We start from the raw sequence: 18,270 nt of genomic DNA, 5'->3' as shown, positions 1-18,270 counted from the left end.
CTTTTAGATATGGCAATAGTCATTATTGCTGGGAAAAGAAGGTGGTAGGTAAAGCAAACGTCAGCTCAAATCTTAGAGCCCTGGGAATGTTTACTTTCTGCTTAGAGGTTTAGTGTCAAGTGCTAGATGTTTGGTTTTGACATCTGACTGCAATGAAGCACATTAATTCACCACTCTAGGATGTGTGTTGTTTGCTGACCATAGCACCTGCCTTGCCACGTCACTCTGGGGGTTGAGCTGTAGCATCCGAGATTGGTACAAGTACAGGGTCTCTGCCCAGAGCTTGTCATCAAGATCCAAACAGGTTAAGCTTGACATCGACAAACTCTCCTCTCGCCAACATGAAGATGGTCATTGCCTTCCTCGTAGTGGCTCTCTGCTGCTCCCTTGGTAAGAAGCATATTCTCTCTCTAGAGATTCCCTGATAAAGTTAATCCAAATTCTAGTTAGTTCAGAAATGATTGTGTCCTGTCCAACCAGAGGTAACTTTACTGTCTGCACCATTCATTAATCTGAGGGTGGTAACAAACTACTGAACCAAATCATGCTGGGTCCAATCAGTGGTGTCCAACGTAGGTCAAGGAGGGCCAGAACCATGCCAGGAAATATAAGTCTACATGGAATGAATTTTAGCAGAACTAATTTACATTGTTTGTGCTTATCCTAAAGTTCTGGCATGGATCAGGTGCCACTGAAACTACGCTGGACACCCCTTCTATACATTGTTAATGCCTCGAGCTTGGCAAAAAAAGACTGCAGCTCTGTCCTTCCAGTAACTACTGACTTGCAAACAGCATGATCAGAACACTGAGATTGAATCTCAAATCTAGAAGCCACTGTGCCTGAATACATATTTTTCTGTTTATTTATTTCTTTGTCTATCTATTCATGTATCTATGTATGTATATAATTACTATTAATTGGCAGAAGGATTTTGACATGAACCATTTCGTGATGAATCTAGCTCAAGAGGGCAGTCTATCGGTCATAAAACGTTTGATTGGGTAACACTTTTAAGAAAGCAGTGAGGAGCAACTATGACGAATAAAAATGCAAAAATGTAAACAGGTATATCATATACATATTTACATCCTTTCCATTCAGTTGATTCAGTTCCATCCTTCTTCCACTTTGACTGCCAGACACACTCACCCAGCAGGATGTTGTCTGTTTGTAACTCAGTTTATCACTTCATTTGAGGTCCTGCCTCTGTCACAGGCACATTACATATCGAATACCCTTCCTTAAACATGTCCTCTGACAGCAGGGTCTTCGGTGGTGTAAACAATCATTTAGGACTGCTAAGTCTTCTCTTTATGCATCAAAATTAAAATGTAAGGTCTGACTCTGCAAAAGCAAATTCGGGGAGACTTTGAAACATTTGTGGGTTCATGTCTGAAATCCTTGTTGGTGAGGATAATTTTTCTGCAAAATGTTTTGATTTCCAAAAAGAACAGAGCAATTCCTCAAATCCCATTGCAGAAAGACACGGAGGAGGTGCTAAACATGAAAATCTGCTTAGCTCTTAATCTTAAGGTGCAACTGATCTTCAGACACATAATTTCAAACTTCTTCTGCAGGTACCGTAAACAGCATTCGAAGGGACCGGAGACAAGTGCAGACTGTGAAGTACACCTACTATCAAGGCGGGTCTTCAGGTAAAGATGCTGGCTGTCCTGGACATATAGGGCAGACGTGTTCCTATAAATGTTACATTTTCATTTCACCAAAATAGAGAGAAAACAAACAGTAGAAAGACAAGTTTGGAAGTACAAGTCTTTCCTCCCTACCTCTGAATTGGCCCAACTTAACTGGCTAATATTCAACTATTGGGCTTTGCGTATTTTGCACATTTTAATAAAAGTGGTTACATTGTTTCTCTCTTTTAGGGTCGAGCCTGCGTGAAAATGCGCTAGAGTATGCTCTTGCTTGCAAGGCACTATTGTTTGCAATAACGGGCTTAGAGCCCGCCTATTGCTTACTATTTGCTGGTTTTAGAGGCACTTTTCTTCACTGCCTCTTAATTGGCCAGTGCATGTCAAGTGTCACTTCCATTGCCTTCTGTGGAGCAGGAACCAAGCACAGTTTTATTTAAGTTAATGAGTGTCCGTCCTCTGCTTGTGCTGTGATTGAGGTACCATTTCTATTTTGCCCTCTCACTGTCCTGTCTGGTACTCCCTCCCTCCTACCCCCAACCTTTTATTCATAAAATCTAAATAACAATTTAGATTTGCATGGCCTCATAGATAAGGAGTAAGAGAAAGCAGTGCAAGTCACTGTGTTGCGTTACTCAATGGCAGGAAGGCGCTCCATTGGCGTTGTGGTGGGTTTTCCCATGCAACACTCATGGATTTTGACACTGTCCTGGAATTACTTAATCACGTAAACCTGGAGCAGTGTCAAAACCTTTTGTCTCCCAGAGCAGGTACAGAGAGTAGAAATATTTTTAGTTCTCCTCGCTTTTTTACTCTTTTCATGTGTGCTGCAGAATATCACACATAGAAAGAGAAAAACTCCTCTTGGGATTGTTTTTGCGCAGGAAGGTGCCCCCTTGCTGCAAAACACAATCCAGCATCCAACACAGACAGCCTTGCACCATGATGCATAGATGCCTGCATTGGCACTTGCAGCAAATTGTATGCCAGCGCAGTGGGAAAGGACAGGAATGCACCGTATTTCATAAATTTGATGAATTCCTGCCCTTTCACATTGATGTTGAGCAGTGCAGCAAGAACACTTTCAACGCTGCCCTAGACAATTCCCCCAAAATGAGGCCATTAAGTTACTCTCACCTGCGAGCACACAGCGCTTCAATGGTTCTGGCCCTGCGTCTCTTCGTGCATTGCTTGTTCAGAACATCATACCTTTTAAAGCTCTGGCTGTTCCCTTCCCTGCCAGCCAGAGGCAGCTGCAAAGTCAATCAGAAAGAATTACTGCAAAGAAACAAGGAGAATAATTAGATTAAGGGCAGACCTCCCAGTACTCAGTGCTTTAAATAGGCCAGTACTGTTCGAAACTGAGTGCCAGAATTTTTTTATTTTGAGGGGGAGAGTACCAGCACTTCTCAAGAGAAATTCAATACCTTTAGCTGGAGAGTACCGGCACTTCTCAGAAATAAGCAGGTACTCTGCAACTGAGTACCTGCACTTCTATTTTTCCATTTCAAGCTCTGCCAGTACTGCAGAGTCCCCCCAACAAAAGAAGCTGGTTGGTCCTTTGTTATCTAGTCCTAATGTTGCTGAAAAGGATTTGTTTGGGCAGCTATACATTCTTATTAGTAAAATCAGCCTTTACCAGTGCTTTAAACAAAAAAAATGTATGTGAGAGAGGGGCTATGGAGAGATATGGGGCACTTATGACCGGTGGTCATGAGGAAATCTGAGGAGGAGGTCATGGGATGGCGCCAAAAATGATTGTCATTTGTCACACGTGCTCCAACAGCGCGAAAGCCGGCTCTGCTCACTGAGAAAAAAAAGAAATATGCATTCGCACAGCTGGCTCTACTCCTCCTGTGCAGAACTTCACCTTTTCTACATTTTTGCAAACCGTGAACAAGAGCTCCTGGGAGAGGTACATTGACACTTTCAGTAGTAAGCTTGGCAACTTCCTTTGTGGCGCTGCTTTTCAGCTGTACTGTTGGCAATGTTTGTGAATTGAACAAACACACATATGTAGGTACAGGCCAAGTCATAAACATATTTCTGTACTTTTATTTTATTAAAGCGACTCAAGCCCCAAATCTTTGCAGGACAGCAATGATTATTTTGTCAAACAATAGAAGAATGTGGTGAACTAGGTATGTCCCCAAAAGTGTTATAACACATTTGGAGTGAAATAAACTATATATTCAGGCCAAGTGGGAAAATGCTGCTCTCTCTTAGGGGGTTATCGGCACAAAACAAGGCATTGCGATTTAAATGTCATGGCATGCCTGCATTCCCAATGTGTACAATATAACCTGGTTGTTCTGCTTAATATTGTTTCTCAGTCTTATGCCTGAGTTTCCTAAATAGAACAATCCAGACTCTTGTCTTTCACACATCTCTCTGCAGGGGGCTGACAACAAGGCATGAGGGTTTTCAAGCACTATATCAATGCTCACCAAAGGAAATAAAATAAAAGTAAAACAATATAGTAGCTTGTCTTGTAGGTCGTTGCAGACACCAATACAATTCTGCACCTGAGAGCAGGTTCTCTTCCAATTAAGTCTCTTACAGGCAGGTGGTCTAGTCCTAGTGATGAAATCTGCCCTGCTTGTGGGGTACAAGCAGAATCTATTGCCCATTTTCTGTTTGTCTGCCCAGCATTAGTTGTTCCTAGGCGAGTGTGGTTGTCACCATTGTGCAGGAACCTGGGTACCACGAGCAGTGCCGTTGCTCTAAGAATTTTATGCACCAGCACTTCCCCAACCATTTCTATCCCATTAGCAACATTTTTGGGTTGGGCATGGACCTTAAGGGTGAAAGTCTGCACCAAATTATAGATAATTCCCCTCCACGCAACCCATATTGCTGTTGCCTAGCGTGAAACTCTATAAAATGATTTTACAAAACGCTGTAGTTGTTGATGGGGGTCTATTAATTATGTATTTTCAAAATTGCTGTTAGTTCGATCAGGTTAATGCTTTTTAGAAATACCTTTTTAACTTATTTATTGATGAATCTAAAAATTTTAATGTGTTTCTATATGTAATGTTTGATTTATGTTTGTGTCTTTTATGATTTTGTTGAATCGAATAAAGACTAAGTATGGTAAAAATTCTGCAGTATATTTACCTTTTATAATAATAAGCGATAATTTCTATCTACACAATTTCCCAGCCCCTTACGATTTCTACAAAATATTATGATTGACAGATAGTAATACACCTCCTCCATGTGATAAAACGTGTTCGATCCACTATCTATTCATCTTAGACAGTGAATCATTTAGAGTATTTTTCTCTCGATTGTTGTAAAAGAAGATTCATTCAAGAGTGATCTCATGGTAGAGGTGCCCAGCACTGGTTCACATGAAGCGGATTCATGTCAGACGCTCAAGATAGCACGTGACTGGGTAAATGATTCCCATTGAAATGCATTGTTGGGGTGTTTTGTGGGTCTTCTAAAAATCTTGCAAACACGTGGACCACATATACCAAAGGTAGACATCCACACTGTTGGGAGACTGCCTCTTCATGACATAGTTCTTGCAAAATGTTGCAATATCAACTTGATAAACAAAAACATAAAACACAAAACCCTTCATTTATAACATGCTGTTTAAGAATGTATATACACCGAATTTCACTTAAAATTCAGTTTACAATTACTGTATCCAATATAATATACACAAAATAAAATTCTGGCAATACAGATGACACAACACGAATGAGGAGCAAATGAATTGTGATGTAAAAAACAAGTCCTCCTCCACAATTTCTAAAAACTTGAAAAACGGTTAAAACACCATGTCAAATACTTATATCAAACTCTGAAAAAGTAAAGAAATGTATCATCAGTTAGAGCCATGTTCCACAACAGAGCAATTACATGCTCTCTATGCTTTAGAATCAATGTTATATTATTCGTTTTTATGATGCAAAAGGAGTACAACATACACCCCCACAACCTCCTGGCTGGCGCATTAAAGGAAAGGAAAAAGAAAGGAAAGGAAAAACACAAACTCATTTTAACTTCACCTCCCCCCCCCCTCCAGCTCCCTTCTCCTCTCCTAACCAGTGGCACTAGGCCCATGCCAATCTCTGGTATGTCTGCGATCCCAAACAGGAGAACCCCCAATATTTGGCACTGGTACGGCCCTTCCTAAAGCCCCACTATGAGTTTTGATGAATTCTGTGTGTTTATTCCAAGCAGCGGAATTACTGGTACTAGCTAATTTTGTGACACAGAATTCCTTCATTTATGAGTTAAACCCTTCCGAATGGGGAAAAGTCTGCAGACCTGCATCACCTTTCACAATTTCACACACTATTCCTGATTCCAAGGGGTTTAAGACAGGTATTTACCACCTGCTCCAAGCACTGGTAACATCTGCAGCACCTCTGTGTAAAGGGATGGAAAAGGGAAGGAGAGAAGGTCATCTAATGGAGGAGAATTACACGCATTCACCATGCCTACGCTAAGGATCAGGTGGGGGGGCAGGACATGTGTACAGTGGTCCAATGTAGATTTTTCAGCTGGCAAAATTGTCCAGTGCTACTGCACCTGGAGTTTCCGGGGATATGAACACCGGGTTACTGATAATAATGGTAAGCAGAATGCTGCACTAGAAATCCGCTCCACACTTCTTGTAGTTGAGGCATAAGTTGAGGCATGTACATGGAGAGGATGTGGTCTCACAGCTAGACTGCCGACCTTGGAGCTGGGAAACCAAGGTTCGAGCTTTGGGGTCTACTCCACATCCTGTGATTATGGGAAAATCACGAAATCTCCCCGTGCCTACCCAAAAAAATGAATGTGTCCTTGTGAAACTTAACTGGTGCTCATGTAAAGCGCTCCAATAGCTTCGGGTCGAGTTTGCGCTGTATAAATCTGTAAAAAAAAAAGCCTAAAAATGTTTTGGGGGTCTTGCCTACAGAACTTTTTAGCTGTCTGTTCGCCAGGCCGATTGTTTCACAAATATTTAGAATGGCTTATGGGTTACTTCATTACACATGATTGAAGGGATTTGTAGTCTATCTCCCTTCCCTCCTCTTGATTCAATGGTTTTCCTTCTTATTTTTGTGTTTGACCCACCCTAGAGCATTTCGGTCTCACATTATTTTGATTGGGTAACCTGTATCCGTCCTCTGCTGATGATTAAGTTTCGACATTCCAACCATCATCTCCTTGTGCTTGCATTCAGGAAACTACAATGTTCTTTTATTTCCAGGACTTCATGGGAGTAAATATGTTTTCCGGCACTCTTGCCTGTACGCTGCTTTTTCTCCTCACATTTTCTCCTCACATTGCCTCACCAATGTGCATGTTGCTTTCCCCGATACTCCCAGCTTTTATTTCTTACTTATATTTTTGTAAATATAGGCCTTGATTTGTGTCTTCCCCTTCGCTCCCTCCTATCAACAGTGTTTTCTTCCTGCCAACTCTCCACCCCTCCCATTCCACACCCTCCCATCCCTGTGACATCTATTTGATTTTAAAGTAGTTTATTTATGTATTGAGTTGTGGGCCCGGCTGCTGTATTTTGCTACTGCAGCACAATGTTCTCAAAAGGAGCCTTAACACACATTTTTTTAATGAACTACTCCAAAGTAATCATCTGCCATCTTGGAACAGTAAATACAAAAAAAAAGGAAATGGCGATCCTATTATGACCTGTGTATGTGCATGCATGATAAATCATGGTAGTCATAGAAGAACGGGTATCCCTAAATAGGAAATCAATTTCAACATTGTCAAACATGCGTGTGCATGCATCTTGACGCATGCTTTGATATTTCTATATAGACAAGATTTGGCAAAGCCAAAAGCTCATCCTTTTAATACAAAGGCATAGTGGCTTCATCAGAGCTATTTCATAACAAAAATCGACAATTGGGACTTCCATTTTAAATGTCAATTCTTCACTTTGTCCAAACGCTAAATGTACCACAACTAATGGTGCATTAAAATGCAGCTTTGGATGGTCTCTGACTTTTGAATATTCTGGACACATAAAGGATTCTATTACCTTAACCTCTTAGTGGATATGTATTTATTATGTTGGGTACAGAATACAATGCACAAAGGCACCTACAAACAATCATTCATTATTTTATTCCTGAGAAGTTACCATATGACATTTTAAGATTATATCTACCAATGTTACTCCTTACTGTTTACCTGTCATGGAGCAGAGTACAGCCCATACCACAACCAGAACTGGGAGAATAAATTTAACAAACTACAACCCTAACAGTCCTATATTTGCATTGCTTCTGTGAAAGTCGATCAACCCAACAGGAGTGTCGCAACACAATACTACTGTTGCCAGTCACGAGTAAAGTCCACCACCAGAGATGCTTCTCCTTGCATTTCCTTCCAGCCAACCTCACACAAGAGACCAGATCACACACTTTATTTAAGCTGCTATGATATGCTAAATGTTTTATTTCATTCCAGGTGGATATACGGGAAGTGTTAAAGAACAGAAGATGTATTCCGTAAGTAACAGGGCAAGCATATGGTCTTAAGACACATAGGGGTGCATGGAAAGTAAAGGGGTATGGGGTGCAGCTTTTACGCTGTAGGAACAAATGGTGAACAGTGCTGACAAAAGCAAACAAAATAAAAACCAGCAGTGTCTGTCACCAGTCAAACTACAAGTCAGTGGTGTACCTGTGGAATAGTGTGTGGTGCTTCACATTAGGTCTGAGTGGTTATGATTGAAGAGTTTGCTGTGGTTCTCCTTACTCCATCTGTAGGTGTTTGTGGGAGTTTGGTGCAGTGAGAAGTTCTCTGCTTAATTGTTTGGTATCACTGGTGGGTGAGGAGTTCAAGGACTTAGTATTTTCTAGTAATCTTTCAGGGGGTTTTATATTTATAAAGTACATTTGAAGGGCAGAGTTTATCACACTTAAAGCCCTTTCAATAGTATATTAGAGTTGATTCAAGATCTTGACTTCATGGCCTCATTTTGAGAAGGACCCCAGGAACACCTCTGAGGTTAACTTGAAATTAGTAGGTATTGCAGCATGAAGTAAAAATGGATGTGTGTTTTGCTCTGAAGTGGTCCTGAAATTTAGATTTTTTGTATTTTGCTTAATTTCATTCCTAGTTCATTTATTAACTGTTAAAACAATGGCAAAACCTATGCAGTTGATTGTAGTATTTACTGTCTGTCAGTAATTTCCCCAAAAAGTACTTACACCTTTGCTCAGTACTAATTTCAGCAGAACAGTATTTTACTGCCAGGAGTAATTTTTATTTAACCTAGGTCCTGGTGTTTGTGGCAAAGTTGAAAAGACTGAGTATATTAATTCAAATTAGGCTTCAGATGGATATTTATAAAATTGCTTTTTGATCTAGGAATGTACTGACTTATTCCTAAACTGTCTTGCAGAAGGATCAAGCACAGATGTTTGCCTATTTATTCCAAGGGTCTGTCTGCCTCTACAATGCAGTCCGGGTAAGAGTCTCTGCATCTTACTTTAACACCAAATCCAATACGCGGGGTGAGGGTGGCTGAAGGTGCTCTGTTGCAATGAGAGGGGGATGGGAAGGTAATGCGTTGATGCACCTGTGCTCTGGTTTTACACCAGGGTAGCTCATTTACAAACGACCAGGCTGGTGTCCCTCCTATATCCATCACATGAAGGCCCCTGCAACTTCCTTCCTCACACAGAGCCACTTGGCACACAGCACATCACCGAAAACCTACCCACCTGAACACTTTACAGGCAAATACTGAAGTAACTCTCTAATCTTTGTTTCTTTCAGAATGGGCCTGTGAACAAGAAAGCAGAATCCTATAAATTTATTGTAGAAAACAGCATCAGATTTGTGGTAATGATAACAATTTTAATGTCATGATATTTTGTGTGTGATATTTGACTCTGAGACTCAACTAGTGTATGTTGTGTATCTGAGTAGAAGAAGCAGCCACTGCTGTTTGTCGAGGAGAGGACACACGGGGGTGGCAGGTACTGCGCAAGGGGTTTTTCAACGATGCCAGTGATGCATGTCGACAGTCACGCACAGGGCAGGTCTAGCGTTAGGGGGAAGGAGCTTGAACTCATTGTGTCCTTATATCCACACATTGTTGCTATATCTTCCACATAATATAAAACCCAGATGAGATTTACAGGGACGTAAACCTGCTTGTCTGAGCCAAGTCAGAAAATAATGTCTTACAGGAAGGGTATTACCAAGTCACGCATCCGGTTGAGTGCACCTTTGACTGCACATCTGTTCCTGAAAAAGTGATGTATCACTGACAGCTGGGTTATCAGTGTGGATGATGTCTTCAAGAATATATATTTACTACAAACCAAGTTCTCTTTACCCTCAGGAAACTACTGCAGCCAGCTGTGGACTCTCTACCCAACAGCTGTTCCTTAATCAGGTAAGAGTTTTCTTGCTCTAGGGCTACCCTATTTTAAACCACTGTGATAGGTCAATTGATTCAGGCCTCAGTTACTGAATATAGTTGAAGCCTATTGGGTGCAGACTTGAGATCCTGCAGGTATGACTAGACCCATGCACACTGTTTTACATCAGCAAAATATATGACGTTTTTCAAATTTTACTAGAGCAAACTTTTGCATTATTTTTTGTTTAGGGGACTTTTTCTAATCAGTCCCCTAACTGATATCTTCCATGTCTTTTAAACTCAACATTTGCCCACATAATCAATTTTTGCACAGGGTAGCTTGATGTTAATTTTATGAAACTTTATGCAAGTTCCCATGGCATTTTCAAGAGGTCAATAGATAATGCAATTAAGACCATTACGAACTGGAGGCAGAATTAGAAAGGGTCTGAGCCAAAGTGGAAAAGATCATCCATTGAATGTGGAACATGGGGGTCTGCACATATGTGTTCAGGCATAATCCAGAGTTTTTTATACATTGCATCATTTCATGTGCATTTTGTTTGCATGGTGTTTGATTACCAATCAACACAGGTGATTTAGTTAAACCCATTATTGAAGTGTAAATAAATGACATGGAAAGGCTCCTGTTCATAACAACTTTGAATTTTATTACCTAATTCTAATAATTCAACCACAGATGATGCCAAACAATACTTAATCATAAATTGAACTTTCAGTTAATCGATCGCAACAAGTTTGTTAAATATGTCCTGTCCTCAGCTCAACCAACCTTAATATGGCACTGGTTTGAGAGAGACCGAGAGAGAGGTAGGGCTAGGGGTAGGGGTATACAGAGAAGAAGGTGAGAGGTTAATACAGAGAAGTAGGTGGAATTGAGAGAAAGTCCACTTTCCGAGGAGCCCCTTGGACGGTGGGGGCCCTGGCAATTGCCCACTTTGCTGATGCCTTAAAACTTCTCTGACCATGGTCAGCCAAGGGCTTTGATTCATTCTATGTGAATTTATCTGACACGTATATTCTTAAAATTTCGCATCGATCAGGCCTCCGAAATCTATGCTGGACACGTAAGATAAACCTTTGTCTGTCCTGCAAGGAGAGGATGGTAACCACTAATTTCAACGATTTATTGTTTTTGCCTCTCATGGGTTCTATCCCTATTCTAATAATGCCCTTATATTACAAAAAGCTCACACAATACGAAGATGAGGAAAATTCATGCATCACCACGAAAATTGATGCCTATGACAAATCATACAGGAGTTGACAGATAATCTTCTGATGGGGAGTATGCCTTTCGAGGGGGACATCATCCCGTGAATAAGGATCATCCCTGGCTTCTTGTGCACATCTTTTTACCACACATAGTTCACACTCATATAAAACAATCACTTAAACTTGAAATTACTACACCAAGAATACAAAATAAAAATACATTCTCTCTGTCCTTACTTTGTAATCCCTTTGCATTTCTTTACCATCACTATTCCCTCTGTGACATATTCCTTCACTCTTTTTAGGATCTTTTGGTAAAGAGTGCAGTTTCTGTCTTCACCTCACAAGTTTTTCTCATCCCCTCTTGGTGTTCTACTTTTGAGCATCTTTTCCTGCTGTAATTCCAATTGTTCACCTTGTCACTGAGCCTATTACCTTGGCATTCAAGTGTAAAATATGTTTTCCTACTTTTAAACTTTGTTACCGTTGCACATGTCCCTGATTTCTTTCAACATTGTTCTTCTTACTCTCTTTGTTGGTCTCCACAGTCTCCTCTGCATCCATCCTTCACTTTGAATTTCTAGTTGTGCTCATCAGTACTCCTCATCCACAAATGTGGTTTTCCTCTGCATCTTGGAAACGGCCTTTTGCCTCTGTGCTTTCACCTTTTCCCTTTGTTGCACAAAGTTCTTTTTCCAACTACAGACTTTCCAAAATAGATTGTGTTTCTAAAGTTTCTATCTTTTGTAGTTTTAGGCCGCATTTACTATGGCTTGGTATCGCCGATGCCTCCTGGTTGACTGACCCCTCCTCCTCAACTCCAACAACCTCTGACATTTGTCAAAACACAAGCAAGCTCCTTCTTTTTGGGTTTGGGGTCATAAATCCCAGACCATATTTATTTACACATATAAACGAGACAAAAAACACATTTTACTTTATGCACAGTAACAAACATTTGTACAGTTGGTTTACAGGAATCAATGCCTAGCCTTAACAAAGACACTAGTACATTTATTTCTTATCCATAACTACATTTCCGTTCCATTGCATCCTCAAAATTCATTTTTGGGTGAGATCATATCTGGCCCCAGTGTCCTTTCCTTTTAACATCCCGTGTCCAATCAAAGCTGCACCTGGGTGAGTGCCTCCTTATGGGAGGACCTCACACAAGGATCTCCCTTACCAGGATACTCCTGTGCAGGGGGCCCATCTGCCCACTAGGACACCTCTCTTGGACACCTCCTACACACATCATTTGCCTCTCCAAGGGCCTGTGCTAGGTTGCGCCCAGTGTGCCTGCAGGGGTGGATGACAGGTAAGGACAGCATGTCAAAGGCCACCCCCAACCCCCTGTGCCCCTGTAACTTCCTTTGAACTCGCTGCCAGCACTCCTTGGAGGGTCCTGTGATGCTGTTCTTATTTTGGTGTAAAAAGAAAAGGATACCTTATATAGAGCATAAATGTCTACCCAATCCTGACCTCACAAGCCACAGGCCAGTATAGTTTACCTGCTATCTGGCCTCCCCCCAAACAAATTGCATTGGACATGTCCTAGCCATGCCACCAAGTCCTCAAGAATATTTTGTTACCTTCCTCAGGGCCGTGTACCCCATCCTTCGAGAACCAACCGCCCACCCTTGATGCACTCTGGGATATAGATAACCCCCCCAGCTGGCTTAACCAACTTACCCATTCTATTGTGCACATGGTTTGGACTGGGAACGATGGCTGACCCCACTCGCACCATCTCAGGAGACTCCTCCTCGTGCCAACCAGGCTTGCAGACAACCAACACAAAGCAAGTCTGCCCTTTCGGTTGGAGAAGAGCCTTTTTTCCTCTGCTGGGAGTGGCAGGGGTGTGGAATGTGTCTAGGAAAGCATAAGCTTGTGGGACTTGCTGGCAAAGGCTGACTTAGCAGTGCTCCCGCTTGCGGTTTCTTCCTGTTGATGCCATCAATAAATGGTCCTAATTGAATTTTCACCTTTCACAGAGACTGGATGAAATGTAAATATTTAAAAAGGGGATATTTGAGACCATTCCCATATTTAAGGTGTGCTCTGTAGTTGTATACCTACGTGCATGAGCCCTTGCTTGTTTGCTTGATACAAACCACTCAGCCACAAAATAGCCTTATCAATTTCTCTTGCCGGACTAACTACATTAGTGAAAACTCGGCCAAATGCATTGGAGCGCTTCACCTGAATTCCAGTTAGACCAAGGCAGACAAAACCAAGTAATTAATGATACTGGTGCAACAACGCAAACAAAGGAACCCCAAAAACCCCCAGTGCCCCCTCACCCCCATAGCCTAGAAGTGCCCACCGGAGCCACCACTGAGTACTGGAATACCGCAATTGCACTTGGGTAGGGCGGGAAATGGCTCTCAAGCCCCTGTGGCTCACGGAGGCATTTGCTGGACCTTGGCTGCCAAGTTGGATGTGAAGATTCTGAAAAAGGATATTCAAGACCTTTACCATAGTGCTGGCAGTAATCAGCGTTGGCCCGCAGGAACCTAAAACAAAGAAACAGAGAAACAAAGAAACATGCGGGCAATACTCTGGGTTCCAAGCACATGGGGTAGAGAGGTGGCATCCTGTCCAAGGCGGCCAGTGGGAAAAAGAGACCCACTTGCCGCCTCTCAGCACCTTTTATGGGCTAAGCTGACAAAATTGCTGGGACAGGCCCAGAAGTACCCGAACGCTTCCGGTACAGCCCCACCGGTCAGCCAATCCTGCACTGACCTTCCCCAGAAAGGTCATGATGCACCACATCCCTGGTTCGGCCCAGCTCACCACCATATGTATGGCTCCCTGAGTTGGGGGAGCCTTTGTAAATTTGTACATGAGTAATTTAGTTTCATCTCCTTGGGTAAGTTTCAGTGAGGGCCTGACTTCCTGTCTACCTGCATCTCATTGCTGAGAAATTTCCCACTTCCGGTGACTCATATCTAAATCAAAGACTGTCTAAATTGTGAGTTAGGGTCATGGCTATATTGCTGGTGCGCCACAAGCAAGTGTGGCAGGCCCACCAAATTTAAAATTGTCTGTGTTGTTAACTGCGATTTTGTACATGCCATCATTTACATTTTTTTAAGACAGATTTACAGATACAGATTTCTCTTCTTCAGACACAATATAACTAATTTTCCTCACATACTTCTAATTTTCTTTCAGTGTGCATGGGACAGTTCTGAACTTTTCTGTCTGAAACTGCAATGGAGTAAAGGGCAGACCCAGCAAAAAATACACTAGTAGGAACAGAACTGGGAGGACACACACTAAATTGAATGGCCCTTTTGAAGTCAACAAAAAAAGAGTTTTTGATTGTAGAGCTGGTGGTGATTGCAAAATTAGGTAATTTGGCTTCCCCTACACTCTGAATGAGGCAGGAAAGAAAGAGATAATGTATTAACTATTAATTAATTTTAAAAGGGTGCCCTAGTTCCACCAACATCTATTTGCGGGCTCTTTGATTATTCTCATCTCACTGGCCTTACATTCAGCCTCATATACCTGACCTCATCTTCTGTTTTGTAGTCCACAAAAGAATGGACCATATATTGGTCATCTCAACCCCCTCCTGCCGCATGTGAATTGGTGAATCAGGATTTAGGTAAATGTGTAGATTCCCAATATTGCAATGTATTCACTGACATAACATGCCTTTGCCATCCATCATTCTGTTCGATTGGTTTATTCTAATGATCAAATTAGAAAATGTAGTTCATGTAATCATGTGATTGATGTGTTATGCATGCTTTATGTTCCTTCATATCGCCTATTACAATTTCTCAAATCTGTAAAACCATCCACTGGTCCAATTATTAGGCAAGTGCCAACTAATCGCCATTGTCTGAACCTGAAGCTCAAAATATGTTTTATTTTGTTACAGAATGACTACAACATTTACATGGAACTAGTGAGGATTGCTCAAGTAAGTTTGCCATCCTGTATGTTACTATCGCTAATCTAGGAATAGTTGCACTGTTGTGGCATGTTTCGAAATTCATTTCATGTAGGGATGAGAGATACTAAAGTAAGAGTTGAGTTATCTTTGCTTGGCATTAGTAATGCCCCTGCATGTGCGAATATGTGACGTTACATCCAACACCTTCTACCCACTGCTGCACACCTTTTGCGTTGCACCGGCATGCGATGTAATCGCATGCGTTGTAACGGTTGCGGTAAAAAGGCTGTTTCCCCACGCACACACCAAAATTCACCTTAAAAAAAATATCAAATGCTCTTGGATTTTTTTTCAGGAACGCTTTTATTAGGCTTTACCATGAGCACAATGCACATTGTACATAGTACAGTATCATTTAATGATTCAGATAATCAATGTGTAATGTCCCATTAGGTCACTCTATCACATATAGTAGAGGAAACATCTGAAGGGGACATTGGTCTATTCTTTAACGTAACCGTGACAAATGATATGGTTAACAGTTTGAACAGGCACAGCACTAACAGTTCCAGAGTCAAGATCTGTGTCTCCTATGCAGAGGGGCCTATGCCTGGCAATTTATATTTAGTTCTGTTATCACCCACAGCAGGCACATGCACAGCGTTCCAGCACCACTTCAGCTACACTCAGAAGGGGGAATGAACCAAGGTGGTGGGGCACTCCATGCCTGGCTTTGGGAACAAAGAAAGAGTGGGGGAACAGAGTCATGACTCACTGTTGGACACCCTTTCCCTGGTCCCCTCAAAGTGGACCTGTAACTCACACACAAAAATATCCCACTCCTGCATGATTGGGACCCTTCATAGGCCCCTCAGCTCCTCCCTGCACAGCGCTGTGGACTCAGCTTTACTCCATTTTAACATTGCCAAATACCAGTAGGACATGTTCGGAAGGTAGGCACCTTTCCTGTTCATGGCAGTTGCGTGTTTAGTTATTATTAGGACTAAGCCTATGAATCGGAGTGTTGGGCTTCTCTATCTAGTATGTCAGAAAATCCCCAATAATTCCACCTCCAGGGTGCTGAGATCCACTCTACCCGTAACCTCTGCCAAGGCATCTAAGACCGCCCCTTATAATAAATGTGCCTCTGGACAGTTCCAGAGCATATGTGCCATATCTGAATTTCCGGAGTCACATCTGGGGCACACAGACTCGCTTTCACATCTGCGGTGCAGTCTCTCAGAGGTAAAATAGGCCCAGTGTAAGATGTTGAGCTGGATGTATTGGAACTTTGCATTGCTGAAATTGTTACGGGGTTAGATGAGAGCCCTATCTAAATTTTTAGGAGTGCTCTCACAGCCAATGTCTCGTTCCCAATGTAATTTTGTAGGCTGCATCAAGTCCCAAAAACTAGAGGCCATCGTACATGTGAACCATGTGATCCCTCACGTAGACTGCGTGGAAAAATGGATGTGTCTCAGGTTCTTGTAATATGCCAAAGCCGCTGTAATTCAGCCAGTGTTGTGCGGTGCACTAGGTAATCGCGGGGGGGGGGGGTTCTCATGATGTTTGTGTAGGTGCTGAAAGGGTGCAAGATCTTCCTAGTGAAACAAGGTGCCCAGTGTGACTGCCACTCCCACCTCTCAAAGTTCCACCCTCTCACTTCAGAGCAGATGCCTGAAAAGGTCCTATAGATCTAACTCTGATGTCCGGCATGCATGGCACATGTGTCGGAGTGAAGCTCAATAGGGTATTGGAATGCAGGGGGAGTTTACCATTCAGCAACAGAAGTTCATGTATTATTTGAGCAGCTCGGCCCAGTGAGGAAGAGCCGGCTCAGCCAGATGTTGACCGCCCGCCATTTTGATGGCCACGGCGCCACAAGATAATAATGCTCGAAGTTAGGAGCCCCTAGTCACCCCAACACAAAAGGCAGCTGGAGCGACCTCATTGCAACCCGTCTCCACCGTTTGTTTCAGATAAGGCAGCCCAACATACCATGCAGTGTGTGGAATGTGGAGAGTGGTACAGTGACCGGCAGGTTCTGGAAGTAATACAGGAGATGGGGAGCATCACCATCTTAGAGAGGGAAGCTCACCTGCACCATGAGGGATAGCATGCTGCAGAAGGATATCTGTAGCCTCAAGGTGGTAATTGCCCTCGTAAGATTGCCATCACGTAGATCATGGGTTTCATGGTAGATGTGACCGCCAAGGTAGCGGAACGTGGATGGTTCCCAGTGCACCTGGTGGGGTCCTGCCATGTGGGGCTGTGGAGGGCATTACGGTGTCAATGGAGCAAGACAAGTCTTGTCCCAGTTCACTCCCAGACCTGAGACATTCTTAAGTTGTTCAAGCACTAAGTTGATGCTCCCAAGTCCCTGTTGGATGTCATGTATGTAAAGAAGGACATCATCCATGTATAGGGAGACCGCATGTAGCACAGTCCCTTAATCAAAGGCTATTGAAAGTAAAAGACTCCGCATTAAACTGACATTTTTGAAATGTTTAGATCTGATGACAGCATTTCCAAAAATGCCAGATTCAAGCACTCACTGTGAAGGGAGAGAAGATTGAATAACTTGAGAGTTCATTACAGCAAAATGAAAATAAATACTGCTGGGGATATGCAGGTGATATATTCTCCATAACATGTGTTAGCAGTATCTCAAAAAATCAAATATCAGAACGCTTGAAACATATTAGGTTTGGTACTGAGGTTTAAGCATATCACAAACAAATACAACCTCAAGACAGAAAGGTGATGCATGTTGGTCGATATTACCTGTCCTACCAAACTGCTAAATAGTGAGCAATATGTGTTTTATCATTTACAGCTTTTCGAAATGACTGATGCGTCGTCCTGTTATTAGACAAATGCCAATGTATTTACTTTGCTGAAATGGCAGCATTTCAATGGAAATTTTATTGATTATTCATTATGGAGTTGCTTGTTGTTTGATACCTTCCCTAAGGACAGAGTGCCATTCACTAATTGCTCTTTGGCACTCATTAACTGCCATACCAACATGTTGGATTTGCAACCTTTTTTCTTTATATAGTAAAGACATTCACACACATAGGCTTTCTTAAAGATACAATGACAATGCTGGT

The 18,270-nt window shown here is 42.2% G+C and overlaps 1 protein-coding gene across 5 annotated transcripts in view; it reads left to right on the top strand.

The window, feature by feature from the left end:
- Positions 1 to 241: 241 nt before the first annotated feature.
- LOC146811210 (uncharacterized) overlaps positions 242 to 18,270 on the top strand; it is an 82,841-nt gene continuing 64,812 nt past the window's right edge. For 2 of the 5 annotated variants that reach the window (XR_014966699.1, XM_085618242.1), the window contains exons 1-7: positions 284 to 390; positions 1,581 to 1,658; positions 8,103 to 8,143; positions 9,043 to 9,108; positions 9,420 to 9,485; positions 9,991 to 10,044; positions 15,143 to 15,184. Coding sequence is in view for 4 of the 5 variants with exons in the window: in XM_085618242.1 (XP_085474368.1) it covers positions 342 to 390; positions 1,581 to 1,658; positions 8,103 to 8,143; positions 9,043 to 9,108; positions 9,420 to 9,485; positions 9,991 to 10,044; positions 15,143 to 15,184 (396 nt within the window). In the remaining variant the exon portion in view is untranslated. Of the gene's footprint in view, positions 391 to 1,580; positions 1,659 to 8,102; positions 8,144 to 9,042; positions 9,109 to 9,419; positions 9,486 to 9,990; positions 10,045 to 15,142; positions 15,185 to 18,270 lie in introns of all 5 variants that reach the window. The other 3 variants (XM_085618243.1, XM_085618244.1, XM_085618245.1) reach the window with 3 other exon arrangements.

This window comes from Triturus cristatus, chromosome 7 (genome assembly GCF_964204655.1).
Source record: "Triturus cristatus chromosome 7, aTriCri1.1, whole genome shotgun sequence".
In the NCBI taxonomy this organism is placed as follows: Eukaryota; Metazoa; Chordata; class Amphibia; order Caudata; family Salamandridae; genus Triturus; species Triturus cristatus.
This window is presented reverse-complemented; position numbering and strand designations above follow the sequence as displayed.